Consider the following 23,325-nt stretch of genomic DNA (forward strand, 5'->3'; position numbering starts at 1 on the left):
TCATAACCTAGCAGATGACAATATTATTTCATTAACAAAAAATAACAACTCTAATTTTATAAGTATCTTATTATTGTTACTATATTTGTTTATAAATTATTTATCTATTATATGTATTATTTCTTATTTATTGTTTTCTACCAATCAAACATTTTCTATTATTTCAAATTGTTATTTCACCATTCACTGAAATATTTATTTTTACCAATCAAATTTTAATTTTAAATAAATTTTGGTATTTAAAATTTAGAAATTAAAATTTTTATTTATTAATACAAAAAATAAAACATATCATTATATTAGTTATTAATATAATAATATGAAATCCGTACCGCAAATTGTTTTTTACCAATCAAACATGATTTTGTACCGCTTCTTTTGGAGTAACCGCACTTGTCCCGCAAATATATTTATCCCGCACGTATCGCAGTTGAACCATAGCGCACTAACAAATTGTTTGTCCCGCACTACTAAATCTGCGGTTACTATTCTGATCTATAGTAAAGAAAAGGGGGATTGATTGGAGAAGTACAGGATATTCACCAGGTTTGTTGAGCCTTTGACCAAGTCCTAACTCTCTCTCCCTACTAGGTTTGGACCAAAAAAATGGATCCAAAAACTAGAACCGGAACGGATCCGAATCCAAACTCGGAACAGGTAGAAAATCCTATTGTGTCCTAATCTCCTAAATCTGAAGAACCGGAAACGAACCGATAACTGAATGGGTATCCGACATATCCGAAATAAAATAATATATTGAAAATACTAGTTATAATTTATTATTTATAACATAGCTATGCAAAGTTATAACTTAAAATTCAAAAATAGTAAATTTTTCTAAAACAAAATTAGATTAAAATGTTTAGCTATATTTTTAAAAACTTACCAATTTTTTTTTTAAATTAACTTTTAAAAATTTTGTTTAAATATTTAACATGAAAATTTTTGGGTAATCAGGCAAAATTTGGGTAATTAGGTTAAATTTTGGATAACCGGGTACAAAATACATGAACCTGAATGATACCCGATTTTTATAGGTTCTGAAATTTTAGATTTGATTTCGGTAAGAGCCGAACCGAATCTACACAAAAAAAAATTTATCTAATTTGAGATCCAAGGAAGCACTGTATAGCGCGACGCATGATATGATTTTTTTGCTTCCTTTCCTCTAAAGCAAAGAGCCAATTGGAGGGAATGACATCAGCCTTAAGAAGTATGGATGTCAACAACCACAACGAAGGCAAAGGAGAGGAGGAGATCGAGCACAACGAAGGAGAAGGAGAGGAGGAGATCAAGATGGTGAACATGGCACGCGAAGCAAAAAAGTTAGCGGGAAGGCTTTTCATGTCAGAAATTAGCTAAGAGGAATACGACATGATAGTTGCCCACAAGTTCTCTGATGAAAGAAGAGCAGCCAAGGTCGTAAAGACAGCTAGAATGATCTCTTCCGAAAATATCACTGACGCGGATATATATGAGGCAACAATTAATATGATATAAAGAACGAGATTTAGCTACAATAAAACCTCTATAAATTAATAATGCTAGGATCGTAAAATCTATTAATTTATAGAGATTATAATTTATCAATAAATTAATATAATTTATAGAGATTCAAATTTATCAATAAATTAATAGTGAAACTTTCATAATTTGGTAATTTTGTCAAAAGGAAAATTTATAAATAAGATTAAATCGTTATAATTATTACTTTTATAGAATCAATTAAAAGGAAAATATCATGGTTTGAAGAGAACACTCTATGTTGACAAAAAAAAACACTCAAAGTTTTTGATAGGGAAAAATTCTTAAAAATAAACTCTAACAAAAATTAATCTACCTATATATATACATATATTTTGATAGTTTTATATGATTATTAATTTATATTATTGATGAGACTATATATTTACAAAGAATTGTTTAAAGTTTTTATTTTTATTTTATTCTATTATTGAACCGAAAATATATAAATTCTATCCAAAAGTACACTAGCCAACTTAGAACCGAAAAATTTGTATTAATTTATAACAATTATTAATTTACGGAGTATTAATTACAGAGGTTTTATATAATTGATTTTTTAAATGAGACATATACATGTATACACATAATAAATTGTTGATTATGTACATGTATATGCTGTTAAATTCTGGATTAATGTGTTTATCTGGATTTGATTTTACTTGCTGTAAATCTTTAAGAAGTAATATCATATTTGCTTCTACCATTATTGACTTATTGTCATCATCATCATCATCATCATCATCATTCAGACATTCACATCGTGTTTCTTGTAAGTTAAATTTTAGTCCTAAACATACAGCAGTAACGTGTTATCAAAAATAACCAAGAAAAAAACTGATCGGGTTTAATCAATTTGTTCTCTTTTAACCATCCTCCGATAATTGAATTACCCTCTCTTTCACGTTTGATGAAAAATATTAGTATAAAAATTGTAGAATATTATACACGTGACGTAATGATATGATATGATTTAAATATTTTATTGGTTAGAATAAAATATAAATAAAAGAAAATGCCCAATCCCAAAACACAACTGATCCATCTCTACCTCTTCTGGTCTTAACGTCAAACTCTGGCACAGATCTCACTGGAACACAAAAACCAATGGCTACTCGAATCAGACATATAACCTCAGCTTTCGTGATCCTCTCTGTGTTATTACTAGTTTCCTCATCTCTGGGAGTCGTCACATCAACAGAGACGAAGCAGAACGAGGCTGAAGTGGCGCAGATGTACCAGCGATGGCTAGTGGAGAATCGAAAGAACTATAATGGTATTGGAGAGAAAGAGAGACGCTTCAAGATCTTCAAAGACAACTTGAATTTCATCTACGAGCACAATTCGGTTCAGAATAGGACTTATGAAGTCGGTTTGACCCGGTTCGCAGATCTAACAAATGATGAGTTTCAAGCTATTTACTTGCGGAAGAAGATGGAGAGAAGTAAAGACTCAGTGAATCTGAGAGATATTTGTACAAAGAAGGAGATGTTTTGCCTGATGAAGTCAATTGGAGAAAGAAAGGCGCAGTTGTACCAGTCAAAGATCAAGGAAACTGTGGTATGCATTTTAGATATTTCTTCATATAGCTTTTTTGGATTTGGATCAATTTTCACGTTTTCTGAACTTGAAACGATTGCGAATTGAGATTTCTCTTTGAATAGGAAGCTGTTGGGCGTTTTCTGCGGTTGGAGCGGTTGAAGGGATAAACCAGATCAAGACCGGTGAGTTAATATCTCTGTCGGAGCAAGAACTCGTTGACTGTGACAGAGGTTTTGTCAACGCTGGATGTGATGGAGGTATCATGAACTACGCTTTTCAGTTCATTATGAAAACCGGTGGTATTGAGACAGATCAAGATTACCCTTATAACGCCAACGATCTTGGCTTGTGCAACGCCGATAAGGTTCTTAATAAACCAACATAAATGCTCAATTTTGGTGTTATTGTTAAGTTTCCATTAGATTTCATCTATGTGCTTAATGATCATGCAGAATAACAACACTCGTGTTGTTGTTACTATTGATGGATATGAAGATGTTCCTAGAGACGATGAGAAGTCTTTGCAAAAGGCTGTTGCTCATCAACCTGTTAGTGTTGCCATTGAAGCTAGTAGCCAAGCTTTCCAGCTCTACAAATCCGTAATTTTCAATCACTTCTTGATTCCAAATTGGTTTTTCTTGAAACGTACCCAAAAAGCTATGTTTGTGTGTTTTTTTCCTTAGGGTGTGATGACAGGAACATGTGGAATATCTTCGGACCATGGTGTGGTAGTGGTTGGGTATGGATCCTCAAGTGGTGAAGATTACTGGATCATTTGTAACTCATGGGGATCAAACTGGGGAGAAAGCGGTTACGTTAAACTCCAACGTAACATCAATGACTCATTTGGGAAATGTGGTGTAGCAATGATGGCGTCTTACCCGACCAAATCATCATTCCCGTCGTCATTTGATTTGTTGTCTGAGATTTAATTTGATCTTCCGGTACATGATTACTAATTTTAAATATTTTACTAAATAATCCAATGGGGTCAAGTCAAAGTCCCATAACATGTTAACGTTAATGAAGATTCCAATCTTATCTTGTATTTGAAGAACCTGCTTGACAGCACAGTCTAAGTACAGAGTGTTGTGATGCTGATGGTTTTGGTTGTTGTCTCATGCTCTGTTTATTTTTTTGTGTGATATGAATCTCTTTCAAGAAAATTAGAAAATAGACACTATCGTTCCTCAAAATAGACAAGTATTACAAGTCCAAAGACGAGGTCTTCATAAATTGTGAGAGATGGATAGAATACAAGTATAATAAGTCCAAAGAGGAGGTCTACATTGTTAGGGAGGATAAGATAGTCACACCAAGAGATTCTAGAGTAGATAAATTCAAAGAATCTTGGCCAACTATTCTTAATTATGTCCCCAAGTTTGGTTCAAATCAAGCGAGCTGGATGCAAAAGGAAAATAAGTGACTATGAAACCTAGCTCTACATTCAATCTCTTCCTTCCCTTACACGTTACAAAGTTGAACCGCTAGAAATTATCACCCTTCAAGTTCTATTTACTAAGCGACTAAGCGAGACACCCAAATTTCTTGAATGCAAGTTTAATTTGTTTTTGTTTACTCTGTTGTTCGAAAGCTCTCTTTTTAAAAAGAAACGATTTAGACGAATTATTATATGTACTTGGAGGCAAATTAGAGAATATAAAGCAAAATAAAAAATGGAAAAAAAAAAAACTAAAAGTACAAACCAAAGAGGAAAAAGGAAAATAGTCATAATTGATGGGTGCGAGAGGCATATGGCGACAAAGTTGAGAAGCAAAACCCTAGTTAGATATAGAAGATTCAGAAGCACGTTTTCTTCAGACATCATTCATCAATGACTAAACCTGAGCTTCCAGAGGATCTGTTAGAGGAAATACTCTGTCATGTTCCGGCCACTTCCCTGAAACGATTAAGATCAACTTGCAAACGATGGAACCTTTTATTCAACGATGATTGGAGATTCGCAAGAAAGCACTCGGATATGCCACAAAGCAGTTTATGGTTCTCATGTTGACAAGCCAGTACAGTATCGGTCCGGTGAGCATCGATCTCAGTAGAACCATTCCATCTGTAGAGGTAAAAGCTGAATATAGCCTAACCGATCCTCAACATGAGTATTCAGCTAAATTGGATATAGAACGAGTCATTCACTGTGACGGAGTGTTGTTATGCACCTTCTGGACTAACATGTCTAGAATCGTGGTTTGGAACCCGTTAACTGGTGAACAAAGGTGGATCAGAACCGGCTATCGTAGCCAAAGTGACCGCGTCTTTAGTATCGGATACTGCCAAGGAGACAACAAATCCTGCAACAAGAGCTATAGAGTCTTGAGCTGTTATTGTGATATCAATAATTTTGAAATGTATGAGTTTAACTCTGACACATGGAGGAGTCTTGGTGATATATGTCCAGGCTGGCGCTTACGCCCACGCGTGTCTGTGTCTTTGAAGGGGAGCACTTACACGTTTGCTGAAGATGAAACAAAAACGCCCCCAAATCTATCCTTGCTCAAAATCGATTACTCAACAGAGAAATCTGTTCCTGTGCCTCTTCCCTGTGATAAGGGTATTGAATATGAAGAGAGTACCCTTTCAGTTGTTAGAGAAGAGAAGCTTGCGTTGTTATCACAGCGAGATGAAAAATCCAAGACTGAGATATGGGTGACAAATAAGATTGATGAGACGACCAAAGCAGTTTCTTGGAGCAAGGTCTTAGCATTCGATATGAGCCCTGCATGTAAGGAAATGCTTGATTCCAAGTAAATACTCAATTTGCTCCTCATGCTCATATGGTTTTCCCAACGTAGCAAGCTGATCAAACCGAGAAACAAGACCTTGAACATATTCGTCAATAGATCTAGTACCTTTACGCCATTGCTTGATCTGTTCTCGAAGTTGTTTGATGTGTCCCCTGGTAGGTTTCGCATAGGTAGATGACAGAAGAGTCCAGATCTGTGTTGTCGTGGACGCCGTGGAGAGGATTGGTTGAATCTCTACCGAGATCGCACCGAGGAGACTCGCAACGACGAGACTCGCAACGACGAGTTGATCTTGACGTTGCCAATGGTTGTACTCGGGATTAAGAATAGTGACACCGGCACGAAGAACAGTAGAAGCAGGTGCCACCGTTGTGCCGTCGAGATAGCCTGCAAGGCCATAACCAGCGAGCAAAGCTCGAATCTGACGGCTCCACATCAGAAAGTTTGAAGCAGTGAGTTTGGTAACATTCGACATGTTAACATGATGAAGTTGGTTGACGGAAGCAGTGTTGATGACATCAGAAGTAGTCTCAGACATGATGGTATGAAACGGGAAGAACAAGAGGAAGGAGAAGAAGAAGGAGAAAAGCGGCGAGAGAAAGAGAGAGAGGAAAAAAAATTTAGGTTTAGCATTTTAGTATTTTACTGCTCAGATACCATGTAAGGAAATGCTTCATTCCATTGATGGAGGATGTTACAATATATATAGTCATTTACATAAGGGTTTTGCACACTACTAATTACACATTTAACCTCTGTTATACTTCTCTTCTCTATACTGGCAGATCTTAGAATTTCGGATTTTGGAAGTTTTTTGTTAGATGAGGAGAAGAAAGTCTTGGTGTATTGTGACACATTGTTTGACGATGATGACTATAACAGAGACATGATATACATCGTTAGGGAGGATAATAATAAAGTCATAGAGGAGGAGTTTGGAGTAGATAAAGTGAATTTATGTTTCCCAGCTATTCTTAATTATGTTCCAAGTTTGGATAAAATCAAGCAAGCCTACCTAAAACAAGCTCTCTACATGCATGGGTGTGACTAAACAAACCTCTTTTTGTTTTTTTTTTGGGTTGTGTTTTTCTTAGTTTAACATTGGTGATCATGTTCTTTGAATCTTTGAACTGTTATTTATATCATTAAGTTACAAATATTATAAAAAATTAGAACGAACCCCAAATTACTTGGTAATACAACTTAATTTGATCTGTTTTTGTCTTTTTGTGTGGTATGAATCACTTTAAAGAAAATTATATAATAGACACTATCCTTCGTCAAAATAGACAAGTATTATTAGTCCAAAGACGAGGTCTACATTGTTAGGGATACATTTAATCTCTTCCTTTCCTTCCCTTACAAGTTACAAAGTTGTACAGCTAGAAATCATCACCCTTCAAGTTCTATTTACTAGCGTTCGAAAGCTCATTTAAAAAGAAACGATTTAGTCGAATTATTATGTACTTGGAGGCAAATTAGAGAATAGAAAGCAAAAAAAAATGGAAAAAAAAAACTAAAAGTACAAACCAAAAAGGAAAAGGAAAATAGTCATAATTGATGGGTGCGGGAGGCATATAAATACATATGGCGACAAAGATGAGAAGCAAAACCCTAATTAGATAAAGAAGATTCAGAAGCACGTTTTCTTCAGATATCAATGACTATACCTGAGCTTCCAGAGGATCTGGTAGAGGAAATACTCTGTCGCGTTCCGGCCACTTCCCTGAAACGATTAAGATCAACTTGCAAACGATGGAACCGTTTATTCAACGACGATTGGAGATTCGCAAGAAAGCACTTGGATAAAGCCACTAAGCAGTTTATGGTTCTCTTGTTGATAAAGAAGTACAACATTGCTTTGGTGAGCATCGATCTCAATAGAACCATTCCATCTGTAGAAGTAAATACTGCATATAGCCTAATCGATCCTCAGCCTGAGTATTCATCTAAATTCTATGTAAGCCGGGTCATTCACTGTGACGGAGTGTTGTTATGCACCTCCTCCGTTGACAACTCTAGAATCGTGGTTTGGAACCCGTTAACTGGTGAACAAAGGTGGATCAGAACCGGCGATGGTAGCGAAGGTGGCCGCGCCTTTAATATCGGATACGTTAACAAATCCTGCAACAAGAGCTACAGAGTCTTGAGCTATTATTATGGTAAATATAATTTTGAAATGTACGAGTTTAACTCTGACACATGGAGGAGTCTTGGTGATATATGTCCAGGCTGGCGCTTATGGGCATATATGCTTGTGTCCTTGAAGGGGAGCACTTACACGTTTGCTGAAGATGGAACAAAAATTTCCTTGCTCAAAATCGATTACTCAACAGAGAAATCTGTTCATGTGCGTCTTCCTTGTGATCAGGGTATTCAATTAGAAAATAGTATCCTTTCAGTTGTTAGAGAAGAGAAGCTTGCGTTTTTATCACAGCCAGATAGAAAATCCAAGACTGAGATATGGGTGACAAACAAGATTGATGAGACGACCAAAGAAGTTTCTTGGAGCAAGGTCTTAGCATTGGATCTGAGCCGTCGTAATCAAATTTTGAATTGTGGAAGTTTCTTGTTAGATGAGGAGAAGAAAGTCTTGGTGTATTGTGACATATTGGATCATTATGATATAGAACGTATCAAAAACAATATAGAAAATGTTGGGGAGGATAATATAGTCACAACATTGGAGTTTGGAGTAGATAAAGTGAAATTATGTTTGCCAGCTATTCATAATTACGTTCCAAGTTTGGATAAAATCAAGCAAGCAAAAGCTCAAGGCAAAAGGAAAAGAGGTGACGACTAAAACAAGCTCTCTACATGCATCATGCATGTGTGTGACTAAACCTCTTCTTCTTTTTTTTTTTTTTTTGTTGTTGTTGTGTTTTTTCAATTGGTGATGTTCTTTGAATCTTTGAACTGTTATTTATTTCAATAATAAGTTGCAAATATTATAACATATTAAAACAAACCCCAAATTACTATATACAACTTTGCTCTGTTTTTTTTCTTTCTTTCAATGGCATCCAAAGCGGACACATAAAGATATGTTTTGGTTATGACACTGTGTGGTTTCACGTAAACTTAAGCAAAATAAATGTTATGAAAAGAGAGCCACATGATATGATTTTTGACCAGCACACTACATCTTCCTCTCATTTCAAAAATTGTTTCATATGGTGTTAAGAATGGTGCATCCACATCATTATGTTCCAAGTTTGGATAAAATCAAGCAAGCAAAAGCTCAAGGCAAAAGGAAAAGAGGTGACGAGTGACGACTAAAACAAGCTCTCTCTACATGCATGGGTGTGACTAAACCTCTTCTTTTTTTTTTTTTTTTTTTTTGGGTTGTGTTTTTCTTAATTTAACATTGGTCATGTCTATTTGAATCTTTGAACTGTTATTTCATTAAGTTGCAAACATTATAATAAAAAATGAACCCCAAATTACTTGATAATACTGTAAGGAATGGTTAGGGATATAATATCCCACATTGGAAGCTGGACAAAAATCCTGATAATATATAAGATATATGGGTCTCTCCACTCATTGCCAATTGGTTTTGAGTTGGAAGCCCACAATCTAATATGGTATCAGAACCCGATCCACACATTGTACAGCCCGATCCATCGGTCTGAAAATAAGCAGGATAAAAATGAATAGAGACCTGATTAGCATTGCACAAGCGATACACCGATATAAGGTTCTTTTGAACATCCAGAACATATAATATATCTTTTAGTGCAAGAGATCGAGATGGTGTAGGGAGTAAGGCTGAACCCGTATGTGTGATCTTAAGACCTGAACCATCAGCAATGGTAACCTCTTCACCACCGTTGTAGGGCTGATGAAGAGATAGATTGGAAAGATTGGGTGTAAGGTGATGAGTTGCACCAGAGTCCATAATCCAATTCGCAGGATTATATGGAGGAAAAACACCTACATTGGTACGTGGTTAACATGGTGTTGGTGACGACGATGGTTAACCACCACCAGAAGAGTGATAGTTGCCACCAGATGGTTGATAGTTGCCACCAGAGGGCAACTGAGAGCACCAACGAGCATTGTGCCCAAACACACCGCATAGTTGACACCGACCGTTATAACCTCTACCTTGAGAGCAACGGTTAGAGTTGTGATGGTAACCACATGCATGAGATCGATTCAGAGTACGAAAATGAGGAGAAGAGCCTGTCGACTTGGAATAGACAGCATTAGCGGTGATAGGAACAGAGGACGACACAAATGCTTGTGCATTAAGCTTCAACTCATAGTTAATGGGTTTTTCATGGATCTCGGTCAAGGAGGGAGGGGTCTCACGCCCATCAATCTGATCGATGATAGGCTTGTATTCTTCAGGGAGACCACTAAGAAGATGATCAACCTGTTCTTCAAGTTCGTATGGCTTACCAAGCAGAGCAAGCTGATCGGACCAAGTAGCAAAGCCCTGGAAGTATTCATCAATGGATCGGGTTCCCTTCTTCCAATACTTGATCTGTTCACGAGTGTTGGTACCGCGATTAGTCACCTCGGGTCATGGGCTCATGTCCATGACCAACAAGCAATACAGGCCGAAGTTACGTAAGAGCCCAGCCCATCATGCTCGATTGGAGAAGTGAAATAGAGCATAACGGCGGGTGAATCACCTTGGAGATCGGAGGATTGGTCAAAGATCTCATTTATTACGGAGTGCGAGATCTTCGGGCCTTAATTGGATATGACATTAATTGTAATGGCTTAGTATAAATAGGGGGTCAAAAAAACTTATAGGGGGACAATAATACTTATTTTTACTCTCTCAAATTTCTGCTTCTAAAATCAGTTCGGAACTACTACGGTAGTAAGTCCCTTCGTCCACAAAACACTTCGAGAGGAGAATTTAGTTTCGGTTCTCACAACGAATTTGTTTGATGTGACCCCAGCTTGGTTTGGCGTACGTAGAGGTGAGAAGAGTCCAGATATGAGCAGAGGTGGACGTCTTCGATAAGATGGGTTGAACCTCAACAGAGATAGCTCCCAAAAGACTGGAGTAGATGAGTTGATCTTGTCGTTGCCACAAGATGAACTTCGGGTTGTTAGCAGAGACGCCGTTGACAAGAACTGTGGGCGCCGGAGTATCGCCGGAACCATCGAGGAAGTGAGCAAGCCCATAACCAGCAAGCAGGGCACGGATCTGACGGTTCCACATCAGGAAGTTGGAAGCCGTTAGCTTTGTCACATTGGACATGTTCACGTTGTGGACAGAACTGGTGGCCGATGGATTGATCACATCAGTTGGTGAAGCAGACGTGGCAAAGAACCAAAAAGAAGAAGAAGGACAGAGGAAGAAAGAAGAAGAAGATGAGAGCGGCGGAAAAAAAGATTTTAGGTTTAGGATACTTGGTGCTCTGAGAACATGTAAGAAAATGCTCGTGTATTGATATGTCTTGGGTACAATATTTATCGTATTATACATAAGGGTTTTGTATCTACTAATTTACATATATCTTCCCTCTATAAATACAGCTCTCTGCTCTGTTTTTTTTTTTTTTTTTTATGCAATGGACATCCAAAGTTGAGACAAATGAGACATCATAAGATATGTTTCTGGTGTTTAAACTGTGGTTTAACGTAAAATTAAGCAAAATAAATGTAAAAAATCACAAAAACATAACCCAATTTGTGATGCCAAAAATGATCCATCGATCTATTAAAAAACAAAAAAAGGGGTTAAAATTTAAATAAATTGGAGAGATGAGGATCACGTGCGATGTTCAATTCTTCTTCAGATCCAAAAACAACCAAAACGTTTTTATAAAAGATCTAACGGCACAGGTTTATTGTTGACGAAAACTCCCACGTGACTTGATCACCGAGAGACACTGTGTGTTTTTCCCCAATTCTAATCTGAATCCGTCGAGACGGGAGCCCTAAAAGAGCTTTGCTCGCTCCTCCTGAACATCGCGCGCGTTCATATCTTCTCAACTTTTAATTTTTATCCACGAAGGCCGAAGCAAGCGTTTTCCCTCGGGATATATGGTTCTTGATCTCTAAGGTTTCTTCTTGCCTTTTAACTTTTATTCTTTCGATTTCGTCATTTTTTCTCTGATTCTCTGATNCGAGATTTTTTTTTTTTTTTTTTTTAATTTCCATTGGATTTAGCTTACCTTTTTGTGAGTGTTCATGCCTGATGATCGCACATTAATTGTTTGATTAACTCTTCGAATTTGCTTTATTTAAAAAAAAAAAAAAATTATTGAGTTCGGAACAAAGACGATTGTGTGTTTTTTCTCAAGCGAATTAGATCACGCAAATGATAATTTCGGGCTAATAGTTATATTTACTTAAATGCGAAATCAGTTTTTTTTTTTTTTTAATTCTGACTTTGTGTAGTTCAGATTTGTAAATAATCTTTTCACTCAAATAGTCTTTTGCCAGGAAAGAAGATAGAAACAATGTCGTCTGAGTCACCGAATTTGCCTCCACCTGCTGCGGTAACAATACCAGATGATCAGCCTCCACCTCCTCCTCCTACTGCTGTTTCTGCATCACCTGTTGTTGTAGAAGCTGGAAGCGATGGTTCACCTAAAGGTGTTGCATCAAAACTATCTGCTTCTGGGATATCAACGTGGGCTAAAAATTTGAAAGTTCCTCAGCCGTTTGCTTCCACACACAACGACTCTGCTGTGGAGACTAACGAAAAGTCTGCTTTTGCAAAGTTTACGAGCGGGTTAGGGCTTCGTTTATCTCCGAAATCTCCTCAACCTAATGAGGCCACGGAAGGGACTTCATCAAGTGCTACAGAATCTAGTTTCCTTGGGACGATCACGAAAGGTTTGGTAGATACTTCAAAGAATGCTGTCAAGGCAGTGCAGGTCAAGGCTCGACATGCTGTATCTCAGAACAAAAGAAGATATCAGGTGAAATTTACTTATACAAGTTATCTAAATTCTGTGTCATCAGTTTTGCTATACAGTTACTTCGATGCTATCTTCTTTCCTTATATGAAATCAAATGTTCAGGAAGGAGGTTTTGATTTGGATCTGACGTACATAACAGAGAACATCATTGCAATGGGGTTTCCTGCTGGTGATATGAGTTCTGGCTTTTTTGGATATGTCGAGGTGAGTCAATTGGCTTGCTTGTAATCGTTTTCCATGGATTGTTTCAAGTTAATATGACCAGTATTTTTTCAAAACATCATTGTAGGGTTTCTACCGTAACCAAATGGAAGAAGTTATTAACTTTCTTGAAACTCAACACAAGGTACTATTACTTATTTGCTAGCAAACGAAATTAATCGCTTATCTTTGGCCATATGATGAAACTTTTGCTGTTTTTTTTATTGTTAATCTAGTTAGTTCTCTCTTTTGTATCACTTGGAGATTCTTAACATGGAGACTGGTTCACTTTCACCTTATGTTATAAGTTCTTGATCATATGCAGATCTGCCTAATTAGATATTCTCGAGTGGATGGTTCCACTCAAATTGAAGAGGCTTGTAACATATTAGTCTGTGAAGACTTATATTGAGTTTCTTGACTTTTGTGATATTAGTTGGATTTCATGAATATAATTGGTATTCGATATTCATATTATGTCTATTTATTTCAAACGTGTACAATGTCATCTTGCCATCTTCCTTTTGGAAATTAATTTATGTATGATGCGTTTTGCAGTTAGCTACAGCCTTGATAGGTTCTGATCTTCTCTTGTGCTATTGATATATTTGATTTCTTCTTTTTTTTTTGTAGGCAAAATACAAGGTTTACAATCTTTGTTCAGAGAGGTTGTATGATGTATCATTATTTGAAGGGAAGGTATGCCATCCTCTTTCTTCCTCTTTTCCTTGCATTTGACAAACATGGCCTCCTCAACAAAGAATGTCTTACTCAAAATAAAGAAAATTTGCTCTGAAGTACTTATAAAACAGTATCCATCGAAAAGATTGTTTACATCTTTGCATATGTACAAAGTTGTGAATCTTGTGATAATTTGCTCATTTCTTACCTGAATCGTTGGACATGATCATATTAAAACCTGCTGCAGTGAAGTGGCTTAATTCTCTGATAATATAGCCACTTCTTCTATACATCATGCTTTCTTTTTCTAGGGTGATTACTATTATGTTTATATAATGCGGGCCCAGTTGTTAACTATTTACCCTCCATCTTCTGTCCGTATTAGTGTCCCTATACATCTTACTTTGTGCTGATTATTTTGCCTCCAGGTGGCCAGTTTCCCATTTGATGATCATAATTGCCCGCCAATCCATTTGATCACCTCATTCTGCCAAAGTGCATATTCATGGTTAAAGGAGGACATTGAGAATGTTGTGGTTGTTCACTGTAAGGCTGGCATGGCAAGGACAGGGCTTATGATTTGTAGTCTTCTGTTGTATCTGAAGGTAAGAAATTCATTTTAACGTTGTATAAAACAATCCATCACAGGGAACCAATCATGTTTCCTTTTCTTATTTAGTTCTTTCCGACTGCCGAAGAGTGCATGGATTTCTACAACCAGAAACGATGTGTGGATGGAAAAGGACTTGTGCTACCCAGCCAAATTGTAAGTCTAATTTTGTAATTTATATAATTAAGCCCTCATGAAAACAATATTTACCCTTCTGCGGAAATTTGAGTCTGTTTAATCAATTATTTGTAGAGATATGTGAAATACTTTGAACGAATTTTAACCTACTTCAACGGGGAAAACCAACCTGGCCGTAGGTAAGCATTTTATTGACTTATTCTATACCTTAATGTAGCATACAGTTGTTTATTGAGATCGAACATTTTCTTTTGTTAGGTGTATGCTAAGGGGATTCCGGCTCCATCGGTGCCCCTATTGGATCAGGCCATCCATCACTATTTCAGATCATAATGGTGTGTTTGTCGATCCATCGCTTCATGACAACATATAAAGCTAGTATCATGCAGAGCTAACATCTTACTGTAAATTATATGCAGGTGTTCTCTTTACCACGAAAAAACATCCTCGGACCAAGGATCTATCGGTAAGTCATTGTTATTACCTTGTTCTTATCAAGTATTTTGTTAAGGCCTTTGTGAATTCACATTGTACGGTTAAGTGGAATTTTTATGATTTTGCAGCCTGAAGACTTTTGGTTCAGTGCCCCAAAGAAAGGGGTTATGGTCTTTGCCTTACCCGGAGAGCCAGGCCTAACAGAATTGGCTGGGGACTTCAAAATACATTTTCATGACCGCCAAGGAGATTTTTACTGGTCAGGAAGCTAGTGCCTCGTTGTCCAAAACTCTTTACCATCATCGCTATTATATTTTGCTTCTCTCACTACTATTTTTTGTATGCTCTTCTCAGCTGGTTAAACACGACAATGATGGAAAATAGAGTGATTCTAAAAACCAGTGAGCTTGACGCGTTTGACAAGGTTAATATAGCTGAATCCTTGACTCTGTGTGTGAAGTCTGATTGGGGGATCTTTCTCTATCAATCCTCCTGTGTTGAAATGATATATCTTTGTGTTTGACTTTTGTTCCGATGCAGAGGAAGCTACCATCGCCTGGATTTATGGTTGAAGTTGTTCTTGCTGATATAAATGCAACAATCCCTACGAACCCTAGTTCTGAAACAGCATCCACAACACCGGAAGAAACTCCAGCAGCTAATTCTTCCCCTGTAGACGGCTCTGCATCGGTTCCAGGACCCAATAAAGAAACAGAGAATCCTGATAAGGACGATGTGTTCTCTGATAACGAAGGAGACTCGACTGGCCCGACCAAAACCACATCATCGGCTTCTTCTCAAACCCCTGAAGCCAAACGGAGCGCAGATGAAACCTCTGTTCTCGCTAAAGCGACTGAGAAAGTGTCTATTTCTGGAAACAAGGGATCATCACAGCCCGTGCAAGGAGGAACAACGGTTAGCAAGGCTGAAGCAACAGAGAAACCCTCTGGGGCTGGGGTCAATCCTTCTTCAAGCTCAGAGAGTGAGTTCAAAGTCATGGCTGCTGATGCATCAGTGTTCTCATTTGGGGATGAAGACGACTTTGAAAGCGATTGAAGAAAGGGTGATCAAAAGAAGGAAGATGTGTACATAAAAACAGGGAATGTTAAATCCATTCATTGTGTTGTGATGTTGAATTCTACGGGTTTTTTTTTTGCTTTACCGTATCGCTGTGTTCTTTTTAGTATTATACTGCACAAAATTATACACGGGTTGCTTACGTCTTTGTGTTATATGACTTTTGCATTTGGAATCATAAAACAATCAATGATTTCTTACTTCGTCGTAAGTAGAGATACTTCCAAAATCCATTTTTCCTTGCATTAGGTCGAATCTTCTACTTGCTTATCTAATAAACAGACGGCTACTCACGCCACGCGAAGTCTGACAATGAGGGTTTAACTCCTTGGCGAAGACCTCGCTCCACGAACCACTTGCTCCCAATCCTATTCCTTTTTTCTTTTTTTTTTTTTTTTAAAAGGATATTGGTATATTAAGATGGACAGATATTACAATACAATGAGTTTGAGTACATCACTATTGAATACATCACAAGGATCTTAAGGATCAAAACTCTAAAGGTGACTCTGGAAGTTTTCAAACCATAGGTAGAGATAAGTATCTTGAGGTAAAACGATAGAGTTAGCCATGTTGTCTAGTGCAATTAGCTTCCTCCTGAGTAGTAGTTGTATCTCTTTCCTCAAGCGTTCTGTGGGTCGGAAGTCTGTTGAATGAATTCTCGCATTCCTCTCAGTCCAAACGAAGTATAGTAAGACGTGAAATAGTAGCTTGCATATCACATTGAGCTTCGTATTTGTGGTAGGCCTTTTAATCCAAAGCAGAAAACCACTGAAAGATGTTGGCAATTGGGGCAATAGGTGAGCGAAGAAGTCAAACCATAAGACCTTGGAGTACGAACATTGGAAAGAGATGATCCCTTGATTCAGTTCCGTTTAGGCAGAGTAGACAGGAGTCGGGGACCTGGATATTCCATCTTCTCATTTTGTCTCTTGTTGTGAGTCTGTTCAAAATTGTAAGCCAAGCCATGAAAGACATTTTTGGGATTTGCTCCTTGAACCATACCTGTGAGTGCCATGAAACCCGGGGTCCAGCGGGGTGCAGATGCTTCCATGTTCTCATGAAGGAGAATGACCCATTTGATTGATCTGGTGAGCTTTTCCAACTGAATAAGTCCTCCCCTAGAGTAGAGGAAGGTGTCGGCTTGCCTTGAAGACAAGTTCGAAGAAGTTGGACCTGAGGATTCCTTCCTCGAGGCATGATCCACTCTCCATTTCTTGAAGCGTCTGCGACATTCGAGAGAATCCCAATGCCCGAGACTCGAGGTCCAATGTCCCCAATGATGTCAATCAGAGGACCTAACCATGTCCAGTTATCATGCCAAAATAGAGTATCCGAACCTGAGACAATGTGAGAATAGATAAATGGCCTTGCCACTTCCCTGAGTTTCACCAGTCTTCTCCAAATCCAGCTTCCAGAAGTCCTGAAATCAGCATTCCAAAAGCATCTTCCCCTTATAAGATGGGTTTTTACCCAAGAAACCCAAAGCGACCCAGCTTGAGAGTAGAGGAGCCAAATGAGCTTCAAACCGAAAATCCTATTCCAATCTCCTTAGACCAAGCCCACCTTCCGATTTGGGTGTACAAACAACATCCCAAGAAAACTTAGCTCCCCTTGCACTTTCTGCAACTCCCTTCCATAAAAAAGCAGAATAGATTCGCTTAAGTTCTTCAAGGCACTTTGAAGGCAGCAAAAAGATCGAAGCCCAAAAGTTGATTTTGCTGTTAATCACTGATTGGAGGAGTTGAAGCCTGCTAGCGAACGAGAGATGGCGATGAGTCCAGCCATAAATTATTGACTTCACCTTGTCCACTAACGGTTGGTAGTCAGAGTCAGAGAGCTTCTGTGTAATAAGCGGAACCCCGATGTATCTTACAGGTAGTGATCCATGAGTTAGGTTGAGTCGAGTAGCCAATTCCCTTATAACATTCACATTGTTCCCATTAAGAAAGAGGCACGACTTTGCCAGATTGATGCCTAGGCCCGATGTGAGCTTGAACTTATCCAATGTTTTCAGAATTCCTACCAGAGATGATTCAGACCCGTCAAAAAATACCAGGAGGTCATCTGCAAAGCTTAAATAAGTGATGAGAGGCTGAGTACATAGAGGATGCGGTGTGATCTTTTCCTGGGATACAGCTAGGTCCAACTGCTTCGATAAGATATTCATTACTAAGGCAAACAGAGGAGCTGAAATAGAGTCTCTCTGCCTCAGTCCTTTTTCACCGTGGAAGTATCCTATTAGTTCACCATTGAGTGCTACTGAGAAGGAGGGAGTGGTGAAACAGGTGACCAACCAGTTGATGAATGTAGTGGGGAGCTCGATAGCTTTCAAAATGTTGGTGAGGAATTCCCAATCCACATTATCAAAAGCCTTGGATATGTCAATTTGGAGGCGGCCCCTAGTAATTGGACCCGGCTTGTGCAAATCATTAACCAACTCTGAAGCCAGCAGAACATTTTCACAAAGCAATCTTCCTTTAATGAAAGCCACTTGATTCCTCTGAACCGCCAAGTCTGTAAACATTTTTAATCTCCTAGCCAAAATCCTCGAGATTACCTTGTAAATTGTGTTGCAGCAGGATACAGGCCTGAAGTCTCCTAACTTCTCAGAGACTGTTGTCTTTGGGATGAGCACAATTATCGTTGCATTGACTTGTTTCATGAGTTTCCCAGTAGTAAAGAAATCCCTGACTGCTTCTATCACTAATGGACCAACTGTTCCCCATCCCTAAATAAAGAAATCTGCAGTGAAACCATCAGGCCCAAGTGCCTTGTTTCTTGGAAGAGAGAACATGGAAGATGTGACCTCCTCTGGTGTAGGTATCGCTTGCAGTGAAATTGCTAGTTCAGAACTACACCGGAAATTAGTCAAATTTCTTATTTCCTCAATCGTCAAAGGTTGCACGGAGGAGTTCTTGGTACCCAGAAGTTTCTGATAATAGTCAATGATTAGGGCCAATGGCGGACCCAGGAAATAAATTTAGGGAGGTCACTTACAGAACAAAAAACTTATTTGTGATATCTAGGTGTTTCGAACTCGGGTTTGGGCAGGTCAACATTATAGAATTTACCATCTCTGCTACTGAACCTTTGTAAAATTACACGCAAAACAACTATTTAATTGGTTTACTCGGATCAGGGGACCCACCTTATTCCTTCATAAGTCCGCCGTTGATTAGGCCTTTGAGTTGCGAGTTTCCTGATATCCTTTCTCCTTGGTCATTGAGTAGATAAACAATCTTGTTCCTGACTTGGTGAGCTTTGAGAGAGTTGTGAAAAAACATGGTATTGGAGTCACCTTCGGAGTACCATTTGATCCTCGACTTCTGCTTTAAAAGCCTCTCAAATCCTATTCTTATCATATAGACCAATAAAAGCCTCTCAAATTTCGTCGAATCATATAAAACCCCTACTGAAAAGAACATATTTGTGAATCCTTAATAAATAAGTCTTTTCTTGGTTTAGAGTTAAAGAAAAACAAGTTATTTAATTTGACCAAAGCAACGTACGTATTGCGCTTCCTAAACCATTTTTAGGAAGTGAGAATGTGAGATGATGATGTTTCATATTCTACGTATCCTTCCACCTTTATGGGAGAATCACTTCATCATAAATTAAGTGAATAACTTCTCCACATGCAGATGCTACTTTTTTATATAGCATATTTTGTTGGAGTGTAACCAACATTACTCAAAATTAGTATTAATCAAAGGAAACCATTTCTTGCTAGAAGAAAACTAATAAATTTTAAAATCAGCTGATGGTTTAATTTCTGCTAGTTTTTAGTTTGTTTTACTATTTCTAGAGAAAGGAAAATTTAGAAAAAAAAACTAATCTTTCAAGTCATTCTAACTCACAGTCTAATAATTTGGAGTTTTCTACTACTTATTTATTAGATACTGCTTCGTTTGCATCAAAGTTTGTTTCTAATATTATATTTTCATGTACTTCATCAAACCAAAGAAAGTAAATAAGTATGTCTCAGCTAGAGAAACGCTGACAGCCTGACATACGGATAGGGAGATACCAGCTTTGATGCTCTGACTCGTATCTAGTTTTTATTTTGATATACGTTACATACTTGCATTTTACAAGTTTTTCTGTTGTTGTCAAGATATATTCGAATTTTCTCAAAATCATTAAAACTTGTAAAGCACACATTAAGAAAATCAATATAAATTCACATTTCAATAAATTCGGGAAAAATAAAATTACATGTATTATTACATGTTTCCTTTTTCTCGATAATAATATTGTTATAGGAAAAAAAACCATGTTACACATTTTATTAAGTTATAATATTATAGTTACCAATTTGTATAATGGTATATAGTAGTAAAAGGAGTAGGAGGAGTGTCCTATCTCTTGCAGACCACTCCCTTGCCACCTACGCCACTGGCACAACTCATCTCAGGGAGCTCCAATAATTTGCTCTGTCCACCGTTGCTTGCTTCGTTACCGGTGAACCTTGCGGCTGAACAGTCAGGTGCAAAAAGTCCGCTGGTCTGGAATTCTCTGTCACCACCCATCACAGGCATGTGGACTCCGATCTTAACTCGGCTAACGTAGTTAGACCTATAAGTCTGTCCCAAAACACCATCGACATTGTCGCTAAGGTCTTGGAACTTGAAGCCGAGGTCAAGATGAGCTAGACAGTCGTCTTCCTTCACGTCGTAGCCATGGATTCTTGAATCTTCCATTGTTATTGGCACCACCCTTGCTGTGATCTTAAGCAAACCTTCTACTTCAACCTGAAAATAAATACATTAATTGACTACTATTAAGCATTAATTAAGTTTATATATGAAGATAGTATAATATTACTTGAGTTCATCTTTCTATATATTGAATTTGTTCTTTTAAGCGACAGCTTGTTTAGGGCATACCTCGAGGTTGTTAGTGTCAGCGTTGACTCGCTTGACAGAGACCTGAGGGTACACTCCAGGGGTAGAAGTCCACGTGGCACCGTCTAGCTGAGGGAGTGAGATAACATTTCCGTCGAAAGAGACGGCGATCCTGTCAACGGAATCGTCCCACGTGGCAGTCTTGAGGGCTCCGACGTATAAACGGTGAGTGCCGAAGAGCATGGCAATGGATTGGACCCATGTGAAGTCACGTGCCATACCAGGTCTACGTTTACCGATGAAATGTGCGTTGATGTGAAGGTTAGGATCAGAGATAAGGCAGAAGTTGGAGTCTTTCTTGCCGTGGAAGTAAAAGGTGAGACCATCTCCACCGATGAAACGTGGGTCTTGGCAAACGGATCCTGGCTTGTCGCAATCTGCATCATAATGTATCACGAATATTTAGCATATACATTATTGTGTATTTGAGTAATAAGGTATTTAAGGAAGAGATCTGATGGATGAAGAGACATACTGCATAGAGGCTTGCAAGTGACGCAATCGACTTGACAAGAATGGGGACAAGCGGCAGGGCAAGTGTACTCAACTCCATAACATGGAGATCCGTGCTTCCTACATCTGGCCCTTCTGACTCCGGCTCCTGCTTGGTCGTCTGATGGCGGGGGAACGTAAGGGGGAGAACCAGGAGGAGTTGGGACGGAAGGTGTGGGAGTAGCGGGAGTTGAGCCAGGAGGAGTTGGCACGGAAGGTGTAGGAGTCGCGGGAGTAGAGCCTGGAGGAGTTGGGACGGAAGGTGGAGTAGGAGTGGGACTTGGAACGGAGGGTGTAGGGGTTACAGGAGGAGAATATGGAGGGACTGGTGTCGTGGGCGTACCGGGAGGACTTGGCACGGAAGGTGTTGGAGTGGGGGGTGGTGGCGAAACTGGTGGAGTGGGACTTGGCACAGACGGTGTAGGAGTTGGAGGCGGTGGTGAAACTGGTGGAGTGGGACTTGGCACGGATGGTGTAGGAGTTGGAGGCGGTGGCGAAGCTGGCGGAGTAGGGCTTGGCACGGAAGGTGTAGGAGGTGGTGGTGAAACTGGTGGAGTGGGACTTGGCACAGACGGTGTAGGAGTTGGAGGCGGTGGTGAAACTGGTGGAGTGGGACTTGGCACGGATGGTGTAGGAGTTGGAGGCGGTGGCGAAGCTGGCGGAGTAGGGCTTGGCACGGAAGGTGTAGGAGGTGGTGGTGAAGCTGGCGGAGTAGGGATTGGCACGGAAGGTGTAGGAGGAGGTGGTGAAACGGGTGGAACAGGAGCTGGAGGAGTGTATCCACCGTCATCACCACCGTCATCGCCACCATCATCGCCAGGGGAAGGAGGGCCACATATGGGTTTGCAAGAAGCACATTCAACATGGCAAGTATCAGGGCAGAACTTGGGACAAACATGTTCCAAGTTGTAGCAATGTTTGTACTTCTTGATCTTACATGTTGCGTGGCTTGGGTTCTTGGCAATTCCCGGTGGTGTATCAGCCATTGTTAACGCAAGTGATGCCAGGAGTATGCACCCCAACATTTGAAGTCGGGTGTGTTTGGCTAGATCCATTGCCAAACCTAAAAGAAGATAGAAAGGTGTTTGTGAATTTTCAGTTGTTGTGTGGTTTGGGATTGATTGTATGAATGATGATGTGGTTCAAGTGCTCTGATGATCGGTTTATATAGATAAGATATGTTGGGTTCTTTTTTAAATATCAAGTTGGTCTTTTTAATCTTTTAAATAAGGGTTCCGATTTGTATGGAGCTTGGCTTTTAGGATAGCTACAATGTTTATACATAACTCACACTTATATTCTGTATATAAAAAGATGCTTCAAGTAATTTATTGATCGTAAAACGGATTTTAAAATACTAAATAGTACTTATAAGATTAAAAGTTTTGCAATATTATTGAGATTATTGAAAGATAACCTTGGAAATTTAGCTAATGGAGTAGACTTCAAAAATGAATAAAAAGCTTATTAGTCTAGCATTAATACTGATAAAGTTTTCATTTGCCTAATTCATCTTAATCATCACCAAGATCATATATGTTACAAATACTTCATGTTAAGAATTAGAAAACAAAGCCTTTTTATATGCTAAAAGTATTGTAAATATCAATTGAATGTCAAATGTTCAAAAAAGAAAAAAAAATCATCACCGTAGTTGAAATGCAAACAGTTTTAGCGTCAAGTCAACCTCGTAGTTAATTAATGAGGGAACATATATAATTACCCATTAGGTATATTATATAAAATCTATAGCAAAACTGTTAAAATGAGTTTCGGTTCCACTTTATGCAATTCTACGTATTACATTATATAAATGGCTATATATAATTAATGTGATATAAATTATAATAGAGATGTATCGCTGTTTGCAAGTTTATGAGGAAAACACTTTGCGATGAAGTGATCCGCATGCTACTTTCGTGTGGCAGCATATTTTGCTGATTAAGTGAAACAATCGATTTAAATGTTGGGGGTTCAGTTTTGTGATCAACTTGGATTCTATTTTTGAGTTTGACTTTCTTCTTACCTTTATTTTTCCGTGGCTTCCCCCCCCCCCCCCCCCC

General features: G+C 38.5%; 4 protein-coding genes and 2 pseudogenes across 6 annotated transcripts; 4 read left to right on the forward strand and 2 right to left on the reverse strand.

Moving 5' to 3' along the window:
* On the forward strand, positions 2,548-4,167 carry LOC104784369 (annotated as a pseudogene).
* On the forward strand, positions 4,901-6,876 carry LOC104705610 (annotated as a pseudogene).
* On the forward strand, positions 7,340-8,628 carry LOC104705622 (F-box protein ETP2-like). The gene has a single exon (XM_010421664.2). The coding sequence runs from the start codon at positions 7,486-7,488 to the stop codon at positions 8,626-8,628; it is 1,143 nt and encodes a 380-aa protein (XP_010419966.1). The 5' UTR covers positions 7,340-7,485.
* LOC104705629 lies at positions 9,805-11,049 on the reverse strand. Its single transcript, XM_010421677.1, has 2 exons — positions 10,822-11,049; positions 9,805-10,317 (listed from the first exon to the last, which is right to left on the reverse strand). The coding sequence occupies exons 1-2, from the start codon at positions 11,047-11,049 to the stop codon at positions 9,805-9,807; spliced, it is 741 nt and encodes a 246-aa protein (XP_010419979.1).
* LOC104784379 (phosphatidylinositol 3,4,5-trisphosphate 3-phosphatase and protein-tyrosine-phosphatase PTEN2A) lies at positions 11,631-16,027 on the forward strand. 3 transcript variants are annotated; one of them, XM_010509418.1, is made up of 13 exons: positions 11,631-11,856; positions 12,240-12,721; positions 12,824-12,925; positions 13,011-13,067; positions 13,556-13,621; positions 14,032-14,208; positions 14,283-14,369; positions 14,466-14,530; positions 14,610-14,686; positions 14,771-14,817; positions 14,915-15,045; positions 15,141-15,210; positions 15,327-16,027. In XM_010509418.1, exons 2-13 carry the CDS (start codon positions 12,257-12,259, stop codon positions 15,840-15,842), a joined length of 1,860 nt encoding a protein of 619 aa, XP_010507720.1. In that variant the 5' UTR covers positions 11,631-11,856; positions 12,240-12,256; the 3' UTR covers positions 15,843-16,027. The 3 variants fall into 3 exon arrangements, with proteins under 3 accessions (XP_010507720.1, XP_010507725.1, XP_010507715.1); XM_010509423.2 differs by having other exon boundaries at positions 11,662-11,856; positions 12,245-12,721; XM_010509413.2 differs by having other exon boundaries at positions 11,663-11,856; positions 12,229-12,721.
* On the reverse strand, positions 20,071-22,373 carry LOC104784401 (nuclear envelope pore membrane protein POM 121-like). Its single transcript, XM_010509434.1, has 3 exons — positions 21,246-22,373; positions 20,753-21,147; positions 20,071-20,617 (listed from the first exon to the last, which is right to left on the reverse strand). The coding sequence occupies exons 1-3, from the start codon at positions 22,315-22,317 to the stop codon at positions 20,225-20,227; spliced, it is 1,860 nt and encodes a 619-aa protein (XP_010507736.1). The 5' UTR covers positions 22,318-22,373; the 3' UTR covers positions 20,071-20,224.

The sequence above is a fragment of the Camelina sativa genome, chromosome 1 (assembly GCF_000633955.1).
Source record: "Camelina sativa cultivar DH55 chromosome 1, Cs, whole genome shotgun sequence".
NCBI lineage: Eukaryota > Viridiplantae > Streptophyta > Magnoliopsida > Brassicales > Brassicaceae > Camelina > Camelina sativa.

Excerpts from the sequence above, each read along its gene's own strand:
- LOC104784401 (XM_010509434.1), bottom strand. The coding sequence starts at position 22,317 with ATGGATCTAGCCAAACACACCCGACTTCAAATGTTGGGGTGCATACTC. Across the intron at positions 21,148-21,245 it reads CACTTGCAAGCCTCTATGCA|ATTGCGACAAGCCAGGATCC; the intron begins GTATGTCTCTTC and ends ATTATGATGCAG. Across the intron at positions 20,618-20,752 it reads CTGACACTAACAACCTCGAG|GTTGAAGTAGAAGGTTTGCT; the intron begins GTATGCCCTAAA and ends ATTTATTTTCAG.
- LOC104705622 (XM_010421664.2), top strand. The coding sequence starts at position 7,486 with ATGACTATACCTGAGCTTCCAGAGGATCTGGTAGAGGAAATACTCTGT.
- LOC104705629 (XM_010421677.1), bottom strand. The coding sequence starts at position 11,049 with ATGTCCAATGTGACAAAGCTAACGGCTTCCAACTTCCTGATGTGGAAC. Across the intron at positions 10,318-10,821 it reads TGGGAGCTATCTCTGTTGAG|ATCAAGTATTGGAAGAAGGG; the intron begins GTTCAACCCATC and ends ACTCGTGAACAG.
- LOC104784379 (XM_010509418.1), top strand. The coding sequence starts at position 12,257 with ATGTCGTCTGAGTCACCGAATTTGCCTCCACCTGCTGCGGTAACAATA. Across the intron at positions 14,818-14,914 it reads CTCGGACCAAGGATCTATCG|CCTGAAGACTTTTGGTTCAG; the intron begins GTAAGTCATTGT and ends ATGATTTTGCAG. Across the intron at positions 15,046-15,140 it reads CGCCAAGGAGATTTTTACTG|CTGGTTAAACACGACAATGA; the intron begins GTCAGGAAGCTA and ends TGCTCTTCTCAG.